The sequence below is a fragment of the Ziziphus jujuba genome, chromosome 4 (assembly GCF_031755915.1).
Source record: "Ziziphus jujuba cultivar Dongzao chromosome 4, ASM3175591v1".
In the NCBI taxonomy this organism is placed as follows: Eukaryota; Viridiplantae; Streptophyta; class Magnoliopsida; order Rosales; family Rhamnaceae; genus Ziziphus; species Ziziphus jujuba.
Window position 1 is genome coordinate 1,078,456 of NC_083382.1, and position 23,316 is coordinate 1,101,771.

The 23,316-nt window shown below is 34.9% G+C and overlaps 3 protein-coding genes and 1 long non-coding RNA gene across 4 annotated transcripts; 1 reads left to right on the plus strand and 3 right to left on the minus strand.

Annotated features, from left to right (window-relative positions):
- On the plus strand, positions 1-2,275 carry LOC132803381 (uncharacterized). Its single transcript, XR_009638574.1, has 3 exons — positions 1-366; positions 1,290-1,358; positions 1,478-2,275. It is a non-coding gene; the product is annotated as an uncharacterized LOC132803381 (long non-coding RNA).
- Positions 2,276-5,494: 3,219 nt separating this feature from the next.
- On the minus strand, positions 5,495-7,843 carry LOC107415777 (MDIS1-interacting receptor like kinase 2-like). The gene is made up of 2 exons (XM_016024168.4): positions 6,083-7,843; positions 5,495-6,001 (listed from the first exon to the last, which is right to left on the minus strand). Exons 1-2 carry the CDS (start codon positions 7,833-7,835, stop codon positions 5,592-5,594), a joined length of 2,163 nt encoding a protein of 720 aa, XP_015879654.3. The 5' UTR covers positions 7,836-7,843; the 3' UTR covers positions 5,495-5,591.
- A 128-nt stretch (positions 7,844-7,971) lies between these two features.
- LOC132803392 (probable leucine-rich repeat receptor-like protein kinase At1g35710) lies at positions 7,972-8,568 on the minus strand. Its single transcript, XM_060816243.1, has one exon. It carries the CDS (start codon positions 8,566-8,568, stop codon positions 7,972-7,974), a length of 597 nt encoding a protein of 198 aa, XP_060672226.1.
- A 4,015-nt stretch (positions 8,569-12,583) lies between these two features.
- Positions 12,584-22,913, minus strand: LOC107415798 (auxin response factor 8). Its single transcript, XM_016024190.4, has 14 exons — positions 22,333-22,913; positions 21,932-22,047; positions 21,659-21,757; positions 21,508-21,564; positions 21,234-21,389; positions 21,032-21,116; positions 18,409-18,499; positions 18,154-18,318; positions 17,959-18,081; positions 16,918-16,993; positions 16,162-16,309; positions 14,622-15,643; positions 14,339-14,529; positions 12,584-13,060 (listed from the first exon to the last, which is right to left on the minus strand). Exons 1-14 carry the CDS (start codon positions 22,373-22,375, stop codon positions 12,880-12,882), a joined length of 2,553 nt encoding a protein of 850 aa, XP_015879676.2. The 5' UTR covers positions 22,376-22,913; the 3' UTR covers positions 12,584-12,879.
- Between the last annotated feature and the right edge of the window lie 403 nt (positions 22,914-23,316).

Genomic DNA, 23,316 nt, shown 5'->3' on the forward strand with positions numbered 1-23,316 from the left:
TCTTTTATTGGTGAAAAGTTCGCAATATATTCAAATAAAGCCTTTTTTTCACTTCGGCGAGCGCGTGTCTGACACTCGCTCACCCACTTGTGGGTTTGGTGAAGGTACAAAAGAAGATAATTAACTTAACGGCTATATTTCTCTTTCTCCTTTTCTTCTTCTGTAGAATTCTGAATAGAGGAAACGAAGCAATTCAAGCAGTTGGGGAATTCGATCTCCGCCGCTTTCAAACACCCTTGTCCAGCCAATACTCCGATGTGATCCACTCTCACATCCAAACATTGGCTCACCGTCTTCTAGAACAAAAACGGCGTAGAAATGGTCCCTCACAACTCTCTACTTGGAATCTCCGACTCTGGCGTTCAGGTATGGTTGGTAGGTCGATTATGTTTTCAATTTTTTGTTTTTTTTTTTTTTTGTTTTTTTGTTTTTTTTTTTTTTTTTTTGGGGGGGTTGTTATCAATTTTTGTTTGTTTACTGAGAAATTTTGTTTCTTTTGGTTTCTGATTGGATGTTTTGGTATTCGGGCATATGATCTTAGTGGTTCTATGTTATCTCCTTAATTATGTTTATTATCAATTTGTTTGTTTGCTAATAAAATTTCGCATCTTTTGGTTTCTGATGGGATATTTTGGTGTTTGTTTATGATCTTGACAGTTCTATTTTTTAGTGCATTTCTGTGTTCTTTTTTAGGTTAGATTTATGTGGGCTTTGGGAGTCATTATACTTATTTATCATAGAGAGTATACAAAATTCTCGATATGAATGTTTACAATAATTACACAGGATGACAATGTTTAAATAAATAAATAATCCAATATTTCAGGCTTTGAAATTTATTTATTAAATCAATCTAGTACACATGGTCGGCAAAGTCTATAATCAAAAGTCTAGGAGAAAATGCCGCTCTTTTTGGTCCATGTAACATGCACAAATCACCAAAACATAAACTGCCCATTTAAGATTAGAGGTGCTCCTAAATCTGAATGAGATTTTGGAGAGGAGAGGATAACGGACATCAAGGAAAATAATTTACTTATTTTCTGTAACATATCCTAAACCATTCTGGTGTCCAGTTAACTTTTATGCAACTTTTTGGGGGGTGATGTCAAGTTTGTATTCCAGTTATAATGTATTGAGTATATTTTGTTTTCTTGTTGGGCTACCATCCTGGAAAAGTTATAGCTTAGTGTCAATTTTTTTTTTCTTTTTTATTATCAATATGTTTGTTTTCTAAGTTTATAATTATCTTTCTTGTTGTTGTAATTAGTTCTTTGTTAGTGTTACAGCTTGATATGGGCCTTCTCCTCTATACGACCAATGTGGTGTGTTGAAGACAGTGTGAAGGGGAGAGAGCTGTGTGTAAAACTTGTAGCTTGGATGTTGATTGCTTTTATTATTATTATTATTAATTCTTTGTATCAATAAGAAGCTCATAATTTTCTTTTTTGTTGTTGTACTGAATTCTTTATTACAGCTTGATCTAGGAGAATAAAGCTATCTTGGAGGAATACAGGAACTGTGTAAGATTAGAGTTATGGATGGTGTACTTTCGAAAGTGTGCAGGGGAGGGAGGTGTTTGTAAATATTGTAAAGCCCATGGAGGCTAAGATATGATTGTATAATTCTTTTTTAATAAGAAGAAATGGTTTTATGGTGTTTGGGAGCAGAGAAACACTCAGGGATTGCCTGAGGTTCCCTTGCCCTCTAAGGTGAGTGTGGGTGTGGTGTTCTGTCTTCTTCTTCTCTCTTATTTGCTTTCTTTTCCTTTCTATTTTTTTCTCTGGAATTTCTCTTTGTTTTTATCTCTGTATTTTCTCTCTGTTTTTTGCCTCTGTCTTTCTCTGAAATCTTTTTCTCTTGATTTTCTTTCTCTGTTGTGTTTGTTCTTTTACTTCCTCTTTTTTGTTATCGCTTTACTTTTTATCACTGCTTTTTCTTTTTGCTTCTTTTTTTCATTTTTTTTTTTCTCTATTTTCTTTTTCAACACCATCTACTTCCCCTTGGTTTTCTTCTCTGTTACTTTTAAACTTTCTCTTACTGCTTTTTTTATTTCTACTCCACTTTTCTTTCTATTTTCTCTTGCTAGTTTCTTTATGCACTTTATCTCTAGTTTATTTTCAAAGTGAAGTTACGTCATAGGGTAAATTGTTTATTCCACATGCTATCAATGGTCATGTTTTGATATTTCCTTAACTAAGAAATATAATACATAAAAAGAAAAAAAAAAAGTTAACTCTACTTATATCTAGGTATAAACTATTTTTTTTTTTTTTAGATAAAACTATCAACTATACTTTTATTATAAAACTAGGTATGCTACTATTATTTTTTCAAAAATAAAAATCTATATTACTATTATAATATTGTGTTAAAAAATAAAAAAATAAAAAAAAATAAAAAACTAAAGAAACCAGTAAACAAACATTGCATGTTAACAGAAATTAACAAGATTGTATACCTAAAGAAAAAACATTTGCATGTGATTAAAAAAAAAATCTAAAATTAAAACAAAGTAAAATATGATACTACTAGTAAACAACTTAAAATAAGAAATTCATCAAAAATAAAAAACCTAAAAAACATTGAAAGAAATAGAATAAAAAAAATCAAAACACAATTTAAAAAATGAATAAAATAACCTTAAAGTAGGCATAAAAAAACCTCAAATATGAAATTAAATTGCTCAAGTCTAGAGGAATGGTACTATGGATATAATTGAAAGAAAGATCAAGCCGGACCAGCTGGGACAGGTTTGCTAGTGAAGGAGGCAACTCACCTGTAAGATGATTACGATAGTGCACAAGGTGGATGAGCTTTGAAAGAGTAGCAATCTCTGGTGGAATACTCCCAGAGAGTCCAGCTTCAGCAAGATCAAGAACAACTAAATTCGGAAATGAGGACGAGTTGAGAAATCTCCCAAGCTTCTTGTACTGTACAGAATGGTGATGAAGAGAAATATGCGTAATGCTTCCTGCCATTGCAGGTAATACCGGTCAAGTTGCATGGGGTTGTAGAGGTGATGTTAACATATTTAGGACTCCACCACCCAGATTGGAGCAGAGCCTTTGCTTCTTGTTCAGGAGTGCTGACAACTACATGGGTATTCCAGGCTACTGCCGCAGTGAAAATGGTTATGCATATGGAGGCTGCTGCCATATGCTCTGCTCTGTTGTGTACAGAGTACTACTTCAAACCAATTCTATATAACCAAGCTTTCATATGCCTTTATCCCAATTGTTCAGAAACATTTTAGAATTGCTATAATAATAAACAAATAAAAGCTTTTTTAGTCCATTCCAATTATGACCCAAGAAGAAAGCCGAGCCACTGAATGCTCTGTCAATCTTAATTAATTCCCTGGTACAATTATTGGCTCTTTCGTTGTCTTTAGACTTTTCTTAGTTTGTATACTTTCTAGCTAGTAATGAGTCATAGATTCATAGTTCTTTCCCTGTCTATTTATACACTTAAAGAAATCAAATCAACTTTGAAAGTTTTTTTTTTTTTTTTTGGGGGCTATTTTAATCTGCTTAACTATGAATATTCTTGGACACCAAATGGAATTTACATAAAAAGAACAATCCCTAATTACGCTTATATAAATTTTCTAATGGAAGGTTAATCTGAAGAATAAATCAGGTTATTTTATTATGTATATAGGATAACATTCACTCTTTTTTTTTTTTTTTTTTTTTTTTTTTTTGTATTGGGGATCAAATGTCCAAAAAACTATATTAGAATCTATCTGGTATCTAAAGCATCCGTATAATCTGATCTAACAAGAAAATTAAAAAATAACTGCTGCTTGAGAATATGAAAACCCAAAATAATTTATGACTTATATTGGCAAGATAGTCAACAACTTTATTACATTCCTTAAAGATATGTTGAAGGGAATATCAACATTTCTTCCAGTTTTCTTCAAATGGCTCTTTCTTGATGAAGTCAGCTTATGCTTTGTTAGAAAATCTTCTAGTAGTTGAAAGTGATTGGGTGTGGAAGGACATTTGGCACATCAAGGATAACTTCAGCTCTCCGCTGAGTGGTCCTCCTATTCTACTCGTCTCTGTCTAAGAAAAAAGTTCTGTTTCTTGAATGCTACCTTTTTAGCAATGTTATGTACATTGCATAAGGAATGTTATATACCATCCAACATTTATATATAGAGAGAGAATGGTGGTGTGTGTGTTTATATATATATATATATATAATTAAAAATTTAATAAATAATAATCTCTTATACTCTACTTGAGCCTCTAACTATATGAATATTATATGTTTACTCATGAGATTGGTTAGTGAACGGTCCAAATGTGCATAAACGTAACCTATATATACCTTCATTAGATGATTTTGATATTTATTAATTAAAAAAATAATGTTTTACAATATAAATAAACATAAAATAAAAAATAAAAAATGAAAAATAAGAATACTCATGAGCTGGCCTACTGAAATTTATGAAAACACTGAACTGCTGTTAGATTTCTGCGAACAAGAGATTGTTTGGAAACATTTAGCATGGTTTCTCGAAACTTTGGTTTGGACTATAAGCAATATGCCTAGGCAATTGCAGAAACAAGAACAATATTATGTGCATACAACCGACTTATCCGGGTTGGTAAGCATTTGTCTAAAACTTGAATTAGCTATTCACTTTGTGTACTGATGACGATGATTATGATAATAGAACATAATACTTTTGGAACTAGCCTTGTGTTCATTGGCTTGTTATACTTGTTAACTACAACTTGTATTTAGCTTGGTTTTCCTCAATAACAGAGTTGAGACTTTTCCAGGATTGTCATTCTCTCATCTACAAGTTGGAGAGGAATTCGATTGTGATAAGGCGTGCACAGATTGAGGATTAAATGAGAGAGTGATAGTTGCTGTATGCATATACCTAACAGGATTAAGATGTGGAAACAAAAAAAAAAAAAAAACAAAAAGGTCTTAAGAGAACACAGACACCATCCGATTGAGACTTTAACGATTGATCAACTGATGAAAAAGGGAAAACAGACCCTACAAAAGTGACATGGTCAGAAAATTTACTTGATGTATTATACCATGTATGTATATACGGAGTGTCAAATGATAAGAATAGTCACTTCAGCTTTTCATTGGTCTCCACCATTATTTTCTCTGTCTCAGCCTATCATACTCCGTCTTACGAAGCCATTCTTGACTTCTATGTCCACCGCAAAACAAGTTATATATTCTATGCGGATTCTAATATATAGCATCCAACATAAAAGATATAAAGACCATACTGCCTGAGCATAGAAAAATAAAAACCGGAGGACAATGTACAATTACTACTATGGTTCTTACAAAGTATGCTTTTTTGAACTTGGAAACAGAATATTTCTCCTAGTCTTTTTATCAGTTCTTATTTTATGCATTACTCTGTTTTTTTAGTGAGACTAGGTTGATTAATGATTATATATGGTTAATTAAGATCCATGAATGCATTAATTTCAATGTTACATATAGCAACAGAAATTTATTAAAAAAAAAAAAAAAATTTGCCTACTGACCTTTACATATATAGAATCATATGTTTATCCTAGTCAAAAAGAAAAAAATCATCTTTGGACGGAAGTTGTACACATCTCACTTTGGTCACGGTCTACATAGACTTGTTGGTTCATGAGCTGCCCCATTGAAATTTCATGAAAACACTGAACTGCTAACAGATTTCTGCGGGCAAGGAATTGTTGAGAAACACTTTGCATAGTTGGTCGACACTTTGGGTTGGAATGTAAGCATGCCAAGGCAATTGCAGAAACAAGAACAACATTATGCACATCCAAACGACTTGTTGGGGGTGGTAGGCGTTTGTCTAAAACTTCATTTAGCAATTGACTTTGTGTAGCTGATGATGATAATGATGATAACAATTCCTTTGGATGCCTTCCCATTAAAATTTCAAGTGTCACCACTCCAAAACTATACACATCGCATTTTTCTGTTATAGCAGTAGTATACGCAAATTCTGCAATATAGATTAGTATTAGTGTTGAAATACTACGTTATGGTGATTCCCACAATTAAGTTTAAAAGAAAATTAACTTACCTGGAGCAATATAACCATAAGTACCCGCAAGTATGGTACTTTGTGTGGACGAATTAGGATCAAGGAGTCTTGCTGTGCCAAAATCAGCTACAACGGCCTGTAGTTCTGAGTTTACTAGAACATTGTTTGTGGTTACATCACGATGAACAATTGGTGGACTGCAGTCATGGTGCATGTAACACAGTGCGTTCACTATACCTATGATAATATTCACTCTTTTCTCCCAATCCAATTCCATAGCCTCAGCATCATTGTTCAACACACAAAACAAACTCCCTTTTTCCATATATTCATAAATCAAAAACATACACCTTTTATGTAAACAGAAACCATAGAGTCTCACAATGTTTCGATGTCTTATTTCTATCAATGTTTTCACCTCATTTGTGAAACTCTTTCTCAAAGCATGTTCTTCAGCCTCTGAAGTGTGAAGTTTTTTCAGAGCAACTATTTTGCCATTAGGCAATTGTGCTTTGTAGACACTTCCATAACCACCAGTACCAATGCAATACTTTATATCAAAATCCTCTGTTGCTTGTATGATGTCATTGTATGCTATGTTCCCATCATAATTCCATATTGAAAATATATCTCCATTCTTCATTGTGATTGTCTCACCAACTGATAGGCACTTTTTATTTTTGTAGAACATTGCCATTATAAGCACAAGAAATGACAAGAAAAGTATAACTGAGACAGGAATAATAATGCTTTTGATTTTGTTGATGACACCGTGATGACTACTTGGTGGGATCGACAGTAAGCTGCAGGGAAGAAAACCTGTGAAGTTACCGCATAAATCCTTGTTGCCATCAAGATTGAGCGAATTGTTCTTAAATTGACTTAGAACAGAAGAGGGGATGCTACCAGTGAGATTGTTATAGGCAAGGTTCAAGGTGGTCAAGTTTTTGAGGTCGCCTAGTTCAGAAAGTATTTCTCCAAGGATTGAGTTGCAGGCAAGGTTCAAGGTGGTCAAGCTTCTAATGTTATGAAATTGGGAAGGTATTTGTCCAACAATTGAGTTGTTACTGAGGTCCAAAAAAGTGAGTGTAGAAAGGGAACATATCTCAGCTGGTATGCTTCCATTGAAGTGGTTGTCTGACATGTCAATATACTTTATACTCTCCAGACCACTTAAAGATGGCATAATAGGACCCATGAGGTTGTTTGAACTGAGTAGCAAACTTGTCAGATTCTTTAAATTCCCTATTCGAGAAGGCAACGAACCGCTTATCTGATTCTGACTGAGGCACAAATATTGTAAGTTGGTTAAATTACATATAGCAGACGGTATTGCACCAGTTAATTGGTTATTCTCGAGTCCCAAACTCTCCAGATTTATAAGATTTCCAATTTCTGGAGGGATGGATCCGTTAAATTTGTTTGACTCAAGACGTAACTCTACCAAATTTGTTAAATGACCCAATGTGGGTGGAAGTGGTCCACTGAGCATATTGCCATTTAGGAACAGAGAATCCAGTTTCACTAGCTGTCCAATTGAGAGAGGAATTGATCCATTTAAATGGTTGGAATTAAGGTACAGATAAGACAAATTAGTTAACTGACCCAAAATTGGAGGTAGTTGTCCAATGAGGTTATTATCATCAAGGTCGAGATAAGTAAGGTTGGTCAGTTTCCCTATTTCCGGAGGAATTGAACCACTGATACGGTTTGAATAAAGGGACAGAGCGGTTAGTTTGGTTAATTGACCCACACTAGAGGGAAGTGATCCATTAAGCTTGTTAGCAGACATGATCAAGGAATCAAGATTTTTCAGGTTTCCTATGTCAGCTGGGATGGAACCACTTATCTTATTAGAAAAAACATTCAAATCCACCAAACTGGTGAGACTTGTGAGTGAAAGAGGTAACTGGCCATTGATTTGATTTTTATAAAGTAGGAAGTGAGTGAGGTTCAGCAAATGGCCAAGCGATGAAGGTATTGGACCATACAAGTTGTTTGGAGCTCAAGTTTAATGCAACAAGGCTGATCAAATTGCCCAGTTCTGGTGGAATGGAACCATTGATTTGGTTATGAGAAATGTCAAGCATCACCAATTGGGAAAGGTTTCCTAGAGAAAATGGTAACTCACCTGTAAGATTATTATAGGAGAGATCAAGATAGGTGAGCTTCGAAAGAGTAGCTACCTCTGGTGGGATGCCCCCAACGAGTCCAGCTCCAGCAACGTCCAAACTGACTAAATTCGGAAATGAAGAGCTGTTAAGAAATCTCCCAAGCTTCTTTTTCTCTACAGAATCTTCATGTAGAGAAATATGAGTAATGCTTCCACCAACGTTGCAAGTAATACCATGCAAGTTGCAAGGACTTGTAGTGGTAGAGTTGAGATATTTACGACTCCACCACCCAGATTCAAGCAAAGCCTTTGCTTCTTTGTCAGGTGATTCTGCAGCATAGCTGCTCAAAACAAGAGAAGCCCAGGCAGATAGTGCCACTGTCAAAATGGAAATGGAAATAGAGGGTGCCATATATGCTCTGATGATGACTAGCTAGCTTCTAACAAATTCTATATGAAGATTTATATCTGCAGACTGCAGGGCTCTATTGCCTTTCTCTTCTGTTAAGGAAAGTTTCAATGGATTTTCATTATCGTTTTTAATGCTAGTCTTTGTCAACTTTATGGCAAGCATCCAACTTTGGATAAAATATTCTGGTAATATTGATATCTATCCTAGCAAACAGCATGTGTTCCGCATGGCCACTAAGGATAACATATATAATAATTGCCATTATAAGGCCCCAATTACTATTTCTCTCAACTTTCTTCAATTACTATTTCTCTCATCTTTCTTCTTTACTTTTTTTCTTTTGCTTTTTTGTTTTTTCCTATACCAAAAGAAATGTGTCTTTACCTGGTTAGACGGTCATCATCAAGTGTGTATGCTTTTTGAAGTTTGATTTTTTTTTTTACTCTTTTCTTAACTTTGAATTCTTCATTATTCTTGGAAGTGCCTAGAGCTTTCAACTTTTGCCCAAAAAACAAAGCTGTAAATTAGTTGTTATATATCATGCGGTTTTACAAATGTGAAAGCTCTATATGCTTAATAAGTTGGTAAGCCAGAAAGTTGGTCTTGATCATCACCGCCGCCACTACTATTCATTCTTTGACCCGCATTTGGCCTGAAGGATTCAGCTGCTTGCTCCCCCATCTTGTGAAACTCCTCCTGCAGTGGAAGGATCTTGATATACCATACATTATTCACAAATACCCTGCATGTGGATACCAAATAGCAATTATTTAAGTAGCCATTTTTTCCTTCACGGTGGGTCTGCCACTTTATTAAGAAGACAAATTTTGGGCCTTGCACATATATGGTGCAATTATGTTTATTAACAAAAATGGAGATTAATGATATTCAAACTTTAACAACTTATAGAAATGTAAGCTCTGCTATCTAATAAGCAGTCACTGTTCCTAAAAACTCAAGTTGTTAGTAAGTCGACCAACTATGTGCACTAGTTAACAGTAGTATTAGTAGTAGATAGTTTTAACAGCAATATTTTTATGAGGAAGATTCAACTGTGTACATACATGTATATATATTACATATTTCATAGGGAAAATTACAAATCATCCAGGATCCACAATCCTTCTTTGCCTTCAAGATTGAGTGAAATGTTCTTGAATCGAAGTAGAACAGAAGAGGGGATGGTACCACTGAGATTGTTATAGCCAAAGGTTCAAGGTGGACAGGTTTGTGAGATTGCCAAGTTGAGAAGGTATTTCTCCAACAACTGAGTTCCAACCGTGGTCAAATTAAGTGAGAGTAGAAAGTGTAAATACCTCAGTGGGATGCTTCCGTTGAAATGGTTCCCTGACAAATCAATTATTTTTATGCTTTCAAGACAACCTAAAGATGTCACAAATATTGGACCAATGAGGTTGTTGGAACTCGGTTGCAAACTAGCCAATCAGATTCTTCAAATTCGACCACTTAGCTAGTTACAACTAAGTCTCAAAAATTGTAAGTTGGTTAAATCACATACAGAAGAACGTATTCCACCAGTTAATTAGTTATTCTCGAGTCCCAACCTCTCCAAATTTTTTAGGTTTCCAATTTCTGAAGGGATGGATCCATTAATTTTGTTGGAGTCAAGATGCAGTCTACGTGGTTAAAATGGATAAATGACCCAATGTGGATGGTTTGAGCATATTTCCATTTAAGTGGAGACAAATCAGGTTTACTAGCTGTCCAATTGACAAGATGGATCCATTCATTTGGTTGGAACTTAAAATTAAGTTACAGAGTTAGCAAATTAGCTAATCCACCAAGAGTTGGAGGTAGTTGCCGGATGAGCTTATTAATCATCAACAAAGTCTAGATAATTAAGGTTGGTCAGCTTCGTTTAGATAATTAAGGTTGGTCAGCTTCCCTATTTCCGCATGAATTGAACCACACTAATACGGTTTGAATTAAATGACACAGAGTGGTGAATTTGGTTAATTGACAACCCAGACTGGAGGGGAGAGTAGTCCATTGAACGTCTTATCAGACTGATCAAGGGTTCAAAATTTTTCATCTTTACCATGGAAGCTGGAATGGAACCGTTAATCTTATTAGAATAAACTCTCAAATCCACCAAATGGGTGAGACTTGTGAGTGAGAGGTAACTGACCATTGATATGATTTTTTGCAAAATTTGGAAACGAGTGAGGTTCAACAAATGACCAAGTGATGAAGGAATTGGACCATGCAAGTTGTTGGAGCTCAAGTTCAATGCAACAAACAGATCAAAATTGCATAGTTCTGGAGGAATGTACTGTTGATTCTATAATAAGAAATGTCATGCTTCACCAATTGGGAGAGGTTTCCTAACGAAAGAGGTAGTTGATTTGTAAAATTATTATGAGAGAAGCTGAGGTAGGTGGAGCTTGGAAAGAGTAGCTATCTCTGGTGGGATGCTCCCAACAAGTCCTGCTTGGAAATGAATAGCTTTTAAGATATCTTCCAAGCTCCTTTTTCTCTAGTGAATCGTCAGTCATGTAGAGAAATATGAGTCATGCTTCCACCAAGATTGCAAGTAATACCAGGCAAGTTGCAAGGGCTTGTAGTGGTGGAGTTGAGATATTTATGACTCCACCACACAGATTAATGCAAAGTCTTTTCTTCTTTTTCAGATGATTCTGCTGGATGGCTGCTGAAAGCAAGAGTAGCCCAGGCAGCAACTGCCACTGTGAAAATGGAAATGGAAATGGAAAAGGTGGGTTCCATATTATATATATATATATATATATGTGCTCTAATGGTCACTATCTTCTAACAAATTCTATATGAAGATTTATGTCTGCAGGGCTCTAATTCCTTCTCTTTTTTTTAGGAAAGTTTCAATGAATTTTTGACAACCAATGGTAATCCATTTTCAATGTCATTTTCAATTCTATTCTTTCTGGAATTTACGACAAACATTCAATATTGAATGAATTATTGGTAAAAATTAAATGACAATTCATTTTAGCAAACATCATGTGTTTTGCGTGCCTACACTACTGGGGCCATATATAATTGCCATCATACAGCCCCACTAATTATTTCTCTCGACTTTCTTCTTTACTTTTACATTTTTTGTTTTTTTCTTTTCTTTTCCAATCCATCTTTTACCAAAAGACATTTGTTTTTGCCGGGTTACACGGTCACCATCAAATGTGTGGTTTTTGAAAGTTTGATTTTTCACTTTTAAGTTTAACTTTTCGAATTTATATTCTTCGAAGACCATTAAAGCTCTCAACTTTTGCTAAACTAAAACATAAATTCGCTGTCATGTATAATGTGGTATAAAAAATTAGAAACTTCTATATGCTTTAGATGAATGCAAAGTAAATGTCTTGTTTGGCTCGGTTGCAGCCATATTCCGGTCACCAAAACATTCTAAGCTACAAATTAATGCCATTTCTTTGACAATAAAATACTTCTAAAATACTATGTGATGAATTTTGGTTTTGGCGCCGGAAATTTGAGGCCTCAAAAATTCTTGATTCATTATTTGTATGAAATGAAATGACATAAATTTCTTCAATGCGGCCACTCAGACCATCTAACATACAGTCTTTCCAGCTGCCTCAAGGAAACAAGGCATCAAAGTTCCATATACACTTTGCTACCTTGTCTCATTGGCTGAAACTTCATGTAAGACTACCAGTTGGATAGCTTTTTAAATTTGTTTTGCAAAAGAGTTTAGTAGAAATGTTATACAGTTCAGTGCCAAAAGGTAAGCAAGCATAAGTATAGCAGTTTAGTGCAGTTTAGTGCCAGTCAACCTACTGATTGATTGACTGTTATATTTATGATTCATACATAAGCCCTTTGGTGTCACACTTGAAAAATCTGTTTATCTTCAAGAAAATATTTTAAACACCAAAATTTTCAAATAATAGAAAGCTATGCAAAGCAGTTATCAAAAAAATTAAAAAAACAAGGCTATGCAAAGCAAGAGTAATAAAACTCCACAAAAACAATTACCGCATGAAACGAAAACAATCACTGATTGATTTAACTCCTATTTATTTCAGCTAAAAGCTACAAATGGCTTTCAACATTTACTTTCTTTTTCCAAAGTCGTACATATTCTTATCCATGAAGCACAAATTCCTCAGCTAAGTGTCTGATAAAAAGGACATCTACAAATGCTAATGCAAAGAGAAAGGAAAATAAAGGGGGAGTTTTTACACAACAAAACAAGAAAATCCTTTAATAATGCACACTCAACTTATAAGGTTTCTGCCCATAGACAGACTCGATCTAACGGGAGACAGTATTTCATACCATAAATTGTGCTCTCTCTCAATATTCAAGTGAGCCATAAGATGGTAAGCCAGAAAGGTGATCTTGACTATCACCACCACCACTGCTATTCATTCTTTGACCCGCATTTGGGCTAAAGGATTCAACTGCTTGCTCCCCCATCTTGTGCATATCCTCTGGTGAAAGGATCTTGATATACCAGACATTATTCACAAATGCCCTGCATATGGACACAAAAAGAAAATTATTTAAGTTGCCATTGTTCCCTTTATGTGTAGGCCTTCCAATTCATGGAGGACAGATTTTGGGCCTCACACATATAGTAAAATTTACTAACAAAAATGGAGATTAATTAGATTCAAACTTAAGATCTCACATATACATGTAAGTTCTGATATCATATTAAGCTGTCACTATTCCTAAAAGCTTAAGTTGGTAAGTTAACCAACTACATGCACGAGTTAAAAATGGTATTAGTAGAGTATTAGTAGTAGATAGCAGTTTTAATAGCAAAATTTTGATGAGGAACGGTTTCCTTAAATTGCTTTACAAGGAGAAGATTCTACATGACTGCAACCAATTTTCAATCGGGCATCTTTGTTGCAGCAGAAGTTGATGATTCAGCAGCTCATTAACTCAAAATGGTGCCCAAGAACAATATGAGCTTCTCAACAATATCCTCTACCTAGGTCCTATTCCAGATAACGCTTGCACTGTAAAGATCTGTTTACACATTGCCAAATATCTCACAAAATGACAATCAACATAATATGCAGTTTGGTCCTTGCAGGAAAAATTGGACCAAAAGACAATATATGCCTGCTTGATCATCAAAAGACATTCTGATGACATTTGTGATATGTCAAACCCAGAAGTTCACTAATAGTAAATCCTACCTCTAGCCTGCCACCACCGTAATTGGTCCTAACCCTAGCCTATAGAACTTCCCCTACCTCAAGCTGCTCCCATAACCCTTCTTCCATCCTGCAATCTGTTTAACAATTAAAAAAATAGCCACCAATTAACCCTAACTTTCATATCTTCTTTAACTTTCACTAACTTCCATCGCGCAGTCATCTCTCAGACTCTTGTTTCTATACCCAATCCAAACTACTCTTAACCATTTTATTTATTATTATTTTTTTTTTTTTTTAAATTAAAGTTTGTGATTCTGCTCTAAGTCTTTCCTAATCTCCTATCCCGAAGGCTACTTTGTAATTATTCTGCAGCAAATCAAATGCTGTGTCTATTGAGACTACTCAACTTTAGGCAAAAATCATATTCTACATTCCTTTCTCATAGAGAATTTCCAATTTCTCATAGAAACTGAGAAAAGGAAAAATGAATAGGATGGGCTCCACTATTACTATGGCTAGAATCTACAAGACTCACTGAAAGTGCAAAAAATCATACTAGGTCATTTAACAGGTCAAGGACAAAGCAATAAAATAAGAGGGAACCATATCAAAGGTGATTTATTAATGAATCAAGTGCTTACTCCCATGGATCGTCTCCAAGGAGAAGCACATCATTCTCCCTGTCGACAAATACAAGCTGCCAGCCTGATCTAAGAGGTTCTTCTAATTTTCCCTCAATTCCAAACATCTGCGCCAGCTCTTCTCGCAGCTCATGGTAGCTGCTGAACCGAGAGATGTCCAGTGAGCGACCAACCGAACCTGATTTATAAACCTGCACAAAGAACAGAGGATCATCTGGCCAACACAACCAGGCAAAAATATGAGTAAACAAAAACATAATTACTTCCAGCTAACAGCTCACACCTTAACAAACGTACGAGCAGGGTTCGGGGTGTCAATTTGCTCTGTACCATGCAATGTCTCAGAAGAGTCCTGCATGCTATTATACAGAGAACTCCTATATCCAGAATCCCCCAGTGGCATTGAGGACACATCAGCATTGCTTGAAGTAGCAAAACTAGGCACTACGGTTGGAAGTAGAAGTCCAGACGATTCTACATTAACAACATAACGAGTAGGATTCTGAGAATCTGAATTAGAGTTTTCCTGCCCCATGGTGGTTTCTTTTCCAGCATATGGTGGAAGTGACATTGAGTTGGCAAAAGCATTGACCTGTGGATGTGCATACTTTGTGGTCCAAGATTGTTGAGGTAACTGGTCAGGGATTAATGACTGACCATCTCTTGTCAAGTTCAAAAGATTGCCACTGCCTTCAGGACACAGTGAACCAAGTACATTTTGTCTAGGGGTAGTCATTGATGCTGAAAACTTTGTGCTTGAATCCAAGAAATCAGTTTTGGGTATCGATGAAGAGGGCACATTCAGCTGCTGCCTTTGATGCAACTGTTCACTTTGGATCTGAAGTGCATCATGATAAGTGTGTTGCTGCTGCTGTTGCTGTTGCTGGGTTGCAGCGTGCTCCTCCGCTTGATTGTTGAACTGTTGTGGTAAAAGGTGGTGCGGAGAGAGATTCTCATTCGAAATGTGGGTTTGTGTCTGTGGCATATTATGAGAAATCTGTTGATGCTGAAGCTGCAACAGTGGATTATTATGGCTATGGCTACCAGACTGCTGAAGATAGTGGAAAGGCTGCTGAAAGTGCATCATTTGTTGTCTCAAGGGATCTCCACTTCCTACATTCTGCAAACCGGTAGCCAACATGGCTTGGTACTGCTGACCATGATCAGTTGCCATCAAAGTTGGATCCAGTCTCTGCTGCATCCAGGGAAACATATTAACAGCCGGAAAATTTAACGAGTGAAGTCCTTGGTCAGCAGTACCCCCCCTTAACCACATTAAGCTGTTAGCTGCTTCATCTCTGTTATCTGCAAGAATATCATAAGAACCAATAATAAGATTTGGGACAAGTGGCATATAAAATTTGAAAGATTAAATTTTTAAACATGCCATAGAAGAGAGATATTATACACAATAATTTCATTTTAATATTAAACACATTTCTGAGCTGGATTAAATGAGATCAAATATAAATAAATAAATAAACTAGTTAAATCATACAAACCTCCAAGCTTAAATAAAACAAAGAACAGTAGAATTCCATTTAAAAAAAAAAAAAAAAAAAAAGAAGATCAACCATTACAAAAATGAATATGCAGGCAACCAATACAAGTGGTCATTCACTTTTCATTGCAAGAACAACCAATTGATGTACGAACAACAATCCCTAATCTGAAGTATAAAATCTACACTGGTTTTTAGCATGGAAAATATTATTTGAACTCTAATATTCTAACTGAATTAAGCAAATACGACTCAAGTTATATAAACCTCAATATGCTGAGATGGTGAAAATTTAATAAACGTTCTTTCTACAGACAAATACCATGGATAGATGAAGCCCCAGGATGCCAAGGACGTTTCAACCGAAGGGGAAACAATGACGGATACATTGGGAAAGTTGTTAGAGGTTCAATTTCCCATAATGATACCCTTGGCTGCCTTTCACCTGCAGTTGATTCATCCCAACCAACCTACAATATCAAAAAAAAAAAAAAAAAAAAAGAAGGTATGAAAGACTAATTACTTATAATGAGTGTTGATGAGCGCAGGACTAAGCATAGGCCCCTACCTTAGGTTACCAGTAACATAATTCTACAGATATCCATCAATCACTAGTGTCAAGTTATAACTACCCCCCAAAAGCTTAAGTAGTTTAAAAAAACAGGCCTAACCATGCATATCAAGCTAAGTAGATGTAACACAAAATTAGTGAATTAAATTAGTGAATAATTGAATTTTGATTACATTATAAAACATAAGGAAAAGTTAGGTGACTAGTCTTATTTATATAACAGGTAAAGTAATACCAAAATGAAATGCTAGTTGAAATTGGTATTTTATGCACTAAATCCAATGGGCATAAAGAAATGAAGATACATTGACAATGACAATATTTGTGGGGTTAAACTTTCAGAAATTGAAAATAAAAACAGAAAATCTGAAAAGAAAGTTGTGAAGAGTCTTTCCTCCTCAAGCTCAAGTGCAGATATCTACCATATGAGACTGCATTAATATGGAGGACTAAAGGACGAATACACGAATACTATAATAAACCTTAAGGCAGACAATGCTTTATTACCTTGATAGATCGCCAATGGGAATTCGGCCAACGAACAGGATCCAGATCGCTTATGCCAGTTATTGTACCCATGTACCTGGACAAGTTAAGCCTTCCACATCTAAATACAGGATAAATGTGTGTATGGCACTAAAACATGCATAATAGAGGCTACAGTTTATTGGATTATTGAAACTAAAACAATAGGAACTTGTGCTATAATGAAGTATTTCCTCTAGAACAATATGAATGTGCATGCTCCTAAACATCACCATGCAACACAAATAGAACCGTAATAAGCATAAAATAGTTAATACTAATTATTTATAAATAGCTCTAACGATTGATTTGACTACAATAATAAGGGATGCTCCCCAATCAAAAAATCAAAGAAGCTAAATCTGCAGTGATGAAGGATCACAATTCATCCCTAAGATAACACCCTGATGCAAATTAATCTTAAGATCTGAACTCAAAACTAAAAACTTCCAATAATGTATAACATAGTTGTGTAAATTACTTTCCTTACTTGAAATCAAACATTAAAGTACCATCAGCAAATTGTAACTGGGAAACCTAAATTTTTCCCTAACCATGACAAAACCCCTCAACCTTCCAAAATTCCTAAGCCTTCTCAAGCAATCCACTCACAGCCGCAACAAATTCTCTGAAGGCTCCAAATATACCTGATGGTTACCATTATTCTTCACTAAGAAATTTGAAATCCAAAACTAGCCTTGAACTTTAAACATGGATTAAAAAAGAGGATTTATCCATGTAACACTCTTATCAAATAAGTCTCAGAATCAAATCAATTGCCCTGCATTTTTAACTTTACTTCATGCAAACTTATCATTAAATATATATATATATAATAAAATAAAAAAATAAAAAACAAATGAGATAGATTTGATGTTGACTCAATTAAATGGTAAAACACTGACTATTTAAATGAGCATTTTACAAAGAAATCAAACAGGATGATTACATGATTGCAAGGAAAGATTAGTAGGAACAATAACAATAATGAATACAGTACAAGATCATCAGCTATTACAATACCTCCGGACACTGGACTCTTCAGTCTCAAAAAGCATCCGAAATCGCATCCCAACTGAAACACGTGTGTGAAATACAGCTTTAATGTACTTTGAAAGGGGTATGACAAATTCAGATGGACTAGCCCTGGAAATGATGAGTATGTAAGCAGAAAGAGACATCAAGTAATGTAAAAAAAATTTTGAAGATTATTTGCACCTTGGATTATAGAAGACTGTAAAACAGCTATTAGTTGCAGAAGCATGAGCAGCAGCTGCAAGAAGTCCAATGTGCATGCTATCACTCGATAAAACAGATGATGGCATAACAGTTTGCGGTCGAGTGGCACGGCGAATCCCCAAAAGAAGCTGATTTTTCTCATTCCTATTAATGGTAATTAACTAGATTGTAACACTTGATCCGACATGCACCAATAAATTTTCAGTGCAAGAAAAGAGAAAATATAAAAGATACCATATAAAAAGAACCGAATCGCCTGCAACAAGTCTTTTAGCACTAACAAAGACACTCCAGCCAGTGGTAAGTAGATGCCGTTTAGGCTGTCCTGCAGAATGAGCAATGAATAGAACAGTCAACTATACTGAACGTTATCGGTAACATGTAACAGTGGACCCTCGTTGAAGAATTAAGAACCAACTAAAAGTACAACTGAGTTGAAGTGAGCAGTTTTAACTGAGAATATCATCAACTTTCTTATCTTATTGGTAAAAACACAGGTTGACCGTTTGGCATACCACAACGAAGTTCAAATATCATCAAGCAAGCCAAATGAGGCATTATGCTATCCTATCATCGTGAATTCAATTGGTAGCACCAAATAGACAACCAGTGGTAAAGCTTGTATAAGATTCCACATCAATGTAACTCGATGAAGCATTAATCCCAACTAATTGGACTAGCAGCCAATATTCCACAAATAGCTTCATAAAAGAAGTCACACTGATGTGCTAATTGGGCTAGCTTTCTGTCATTTTAACCCTTTCGATTTTATAGAATACTTCACTTTATTAGTAAGAACGCATTTCATGATATTAGAACAGATGAGAAATTGCCTTTTAAACCCTTTCATACCTCAGACTTGGATCAATTCCCTTAAACTATCAAGGCACTCTATTGCAAATAACAAGTGACTGAGTTTAATCCACTCATATTATTCTAAACTCCTGCCCTTGTTAATAAGCAAGATAAACTAAACCCCTTCTATTATGTTCTCATCTCAGCTAAACATGTTTCAGAGTCAATGATATCTCTTAAATCACACAACATTCCATTTGGTGGGGAAGTGAATGCTTCTAAGTTCTATCATATAAATATACCATCCTTCAACCTTTAATTTTTTTTGTCTATGGAAGAATAAGCACACTTCTTTATTGAATCCTTCCAGTTCAAATGTTACAATTACATCATCCTCCACTTCCTTACCAACAAGCAGCCAAGATGCTAAAAACAATCTATCAAACCTTCCTACCACCATTCACTTTCATTTCCTATATTTCATCTTTGAACTAAACCAAGATCATCTTGAGTCTAGATATCTCCCAGTTAAACTCTAATGTACACTCCTATATTTATCTACAACATCGTTTTACTTAACAAACACTCCTTGCACTTATTCTCAATTGTGACCATATCTTCATATTGGTAACAGTGGCACCAGTTTAGAATTCATGATTGGAATCAAATTCAGAAGAATTAAAATGGTAAATGATAGACCATATATACAAGAGAGTAGTCTTTGAAAATGACAATTCAATCTTCTCTTACTGAAATATAGTAAGCATAATATTGCATACCAATTTTGTTTTAGAGGAAAATCATATTGCAAGCATGAATTGCCTACCAATCTTTTCTAGAGTGAACTGTAACCCTCCCAAACCATCCACCACCCTATTAACTTTGACCCACTCTGTAACCCCATTTAAACTTGCTTTTGAACAATGGAAACCCTTAATTTTTTTTAATCAATGTGACAATTGAGTCCTCATCGCTAAAATATAACATAACTTGACAAATACATCCAAAATATAACTTACAAATGAACTGCAATTGATAAAAATTTGATAGTTGTTTTAACTTTTATTTGAAAACGTATTTAAAACATGTAGCAAAGTTAAAAATTAAAACAAAGAGTCAAACTAATCAAGTTGAGTTCAATCAATAGGTAACTTTACATTGTTTTTTCCATTAGAATTGTATTGTTAAGACAAATCACAACATTAATGACACTCCCTTAATTTTTCCACTTAAAATTTGTTAAATTTAACCAAATCCATAAATGATGGACTTAATTTCAATCTCTGACAAAATTTAAAGGAACGACAATGCTCAAGAAACAAGTTTGACGGCCAAATTCCCATTAGCATCAAAATTAAGTAGGGCTCATTTACCCTTAATTTTACCTTCTTTTTTTTTAAATTGATCCACCAAATGATCAATAGCTATATCATTGCAATACCTTCGAACTAGTATAACCATCATCTTCAAATTGACTATTGTTCTAGTTAAATTGATACTACAAGAACATAAATAAACGTTTGGCTCTGAAACAAAATAGCTTATGCTTTTACAAAAAATGATTCTTCAACATGGCATCTGGATAAGTTTGGTAAAATGTTAATATCCTCAGGCATAATATTCCCAAATTTCAACTTCATACAATATATTGGCCACCACCACATGAAAAGAGGAGAAAACATAAACTAATACCCTACCCCATATAGCTAAACACTTTTAGAAATAATGGTTCTTTAACAATTACATGTGATGTAATTACTTGGATATTATTATTATTAATGTTAACATTTCTACATTGTTTTTGGGGGGGACAGCCTATTGGTTTATCCACTCTTGTCAAGGTTTATCTATAAACTCAAAAAATAAATCACATTAACCATATTAATCTATTTAAAACTTTACCATCTGTGCTGGAAATGGTTTTGTTTTTGTCACTAAAAGAAGAAAACTTGAAAATTTTCAAAATATTCAGTTTCCTCCACCTCCCAATACTACCAAATAAATTATAAAACATAACAAGCTAATCAAGAACAATATCAGTTACTCAGAATCAAAATCCTACCCCGAAATATATGCCTAAACTTCCACTCAACATCATGGAGATCCCTTGCTATAAGTTCCTGAGCTGGTGGCTGTTGTGCGAAATCCTTCAAAGAAAAAAAATAAATAAATAAATAAAAGATAAAAAGAAGAGTATCATCATACAAGTAGACAAACATATATAATCAAAAGGAACAGATGCAAGCACTAGAGGGAGAAACTACCAGTGGAGGGAAAACTTTCTCGGCTGCCCGACGAGGAACAGAGAAGCCTCCATGTGTACTAGTATCACTAGCTGTCAATGTCTTGCAAAAGTAATTTGTCGGCTGCTTGCTTGGAATTCCCAACTCCATGGGAAGAAATGTATCTTTCTGTTCTTGCTGTGGAAGCCAAGATAAAGAAGATTAGCAACTCCATTCAATACACAATGTCCATAAAAAGTTCAAAACCATAACAGTTTTCAAACTTTCACAACAAACAAACCGAATAAATCATTACCGGTGTCAAAGGTTGTAATGTCAGTTGCGCATATACTTCATCAGTTTCAACATCTGCCTGAAATTCCATACATAATTCCATCCCATTCAAAAAATATATGTAAGGTTTCAGCATTTTTATTAAAAGGAAAAGCAAAATACAGAACGCCTACATGCATGGTGACATTGTGGAGTTGACAGAACAACTGAGGCGGCAAACTTGGATAATTTGGTATATGGCCATCAACTTCTTTGTTTGTTGTGGCAGCAACCTATACATTCAAAAGCTCGTTCATTTAGTTATTCTAAGACTAGAATCACATTAACATAAGTCCAAAATGTTTGCATAAACAAAAATGAAACACTTTAGCTTCTAAGTAAAACATATTAATATGTGAGAGAAATAAAGAAAGATGGAGACAGAGAGAGAGGGAGAAAGAGAGAACCTGCTCACTATGGCCCTGAGGGAAGTAGACCACACGAGTTCCAGGCGATGGTAGGGACACAAGAGGCCCAGCACATGCATGCCATAGCTCTGAATTCAAACACTTCTTCTCGCCTCCTACATCATCCATTCATCATTACCATATTTTTTCTTTTTCTATTTTGTTCTTAGATTATTAATTTATTATAATTAGATTGCCTAATAGATGACAAATATAGATAAACAAACAAAGTTCTCCAGGGATTGCAAATGCCCAATATTTAAATAATTAAACAACAACAACAAATAAAAAAAGGAATATGAAAGTGACACATGATATTTTACAGTGGATATGCATAGACCCAGCCAAAAATATATATAAAAAGAGAGAAAGAAAAGGAGAGAAAGAGATGTATATGATACCTTCATGATCCTGCTGACCCAACCCTGATGTTGAAAGCTTCATTTCAAGCTTTTTCTCACTTTTTTGTTTTCTGGGTACTCTTTATTTATTCCTCCCAAGTCAAAACCATAAAATAAAGAACCCTAATTTATAATACAACAGCAATGCTCACCCTTATTGACCATCCCAATAACAAAGACTTTATTTTTACCAGCACATACCCATTGCACTCCAGAGGAAACCCACTTACCATCTCCTTCAAGCCATGACATTTCTTCACCATATTCAATGAGATCCTTCACAATTCAAACACCAAATAGTGGAAAAGGCTCCCTCCATAGGAGTAGCACGTTCTTCAAGATCACCATGGATGAGCTCAGCAGAGCAGACACATCACAGTACTAAAAGAAAAAAGGAAAAAAAATAAAAATTGCTTGCTAGAGTAAATGAAAGCCTTCCTCTTTTTGTAGGCTATCACTATCCATGGATTCAGAGACCCAGTAACAGAGAGAGAGAGAGAGAGAGAGAAGGATTTTGGGCTGTGGAAATTTACAGTGAAAAAGAAAATAAAAAAAAAGCTTTTTTTTTTGGAGAAAAGAGAGAAAACAGGGAGTTTCCCTTCTTATAAGAGGACCCGACCGAGCTGGACCTCATAGCAGCAGAGAGAGAAAGAGAGTGTGTCAGAGTTGTGGGAAACGCCAATCTGAGACGTTGATCGGCATGTACTTACTTAATCCTCACCCTTCATTTTGGAACTGATATGACAAGGGGCATGTGCCACCATTCTTCAGTGGTCCTTGTCAGAGTACGGTTTTTATATACATACATGTTTTTTCTTTTGTTTATTTATTAATAAATTAAATATATATATATATATATATTATTTTATTCTTCTTCTTTTTTTTATTGGAGAAGCTTGATATTTAATGCACTTATACCGTACACTTAGATGACGTGGCAATGGACAGGGTCTAAAAGTCTTTTCCAAGGCATTTACTGCATGT

Coding starts and splice junctions, on each gene's coding strand:
- LOC132803392 (XM_060816243.1), bottom strand. CDS start 8,568: ATGGCACCCTCTATTTCCATTTCCATTTTGACAGTGGCACTATCTGCC.
- LOC107415798 (XM_016024190.4), bottom strand. CDS start 22,375: ATGAAGCTTTCAACATCAGGGTTGGGTCAGCAGGATCATGAAG. Junction 21,565..21,658: donor TCCACAATGTCACCATGCAT/GTAGGCGTTCTG, acceptor ATGGAATTTCAG/GCAGATGTTGAAACTGATGA. Junction 16,310..16,917: donor CCCATTGGCGATCTATCAAG/GTAATAAAGCAT, acceptor TTGATATTGTAG/GTTGGTTGGGATGAATCAAC.
- LOC107415777 (XM_016024168.4), bottom strand. CDS start 7,835: ATGTCTGCTAACAAGCTTAATGGATCACTTCCCTCTAGTGTGGGTCAA. Junction 6,002..6,082: donor TTATGGTTATATTGCTCCAG/GTAAGTTAATTT, acceptor TCTATATTGCAG/AATTTGCGTATACTACTGCT.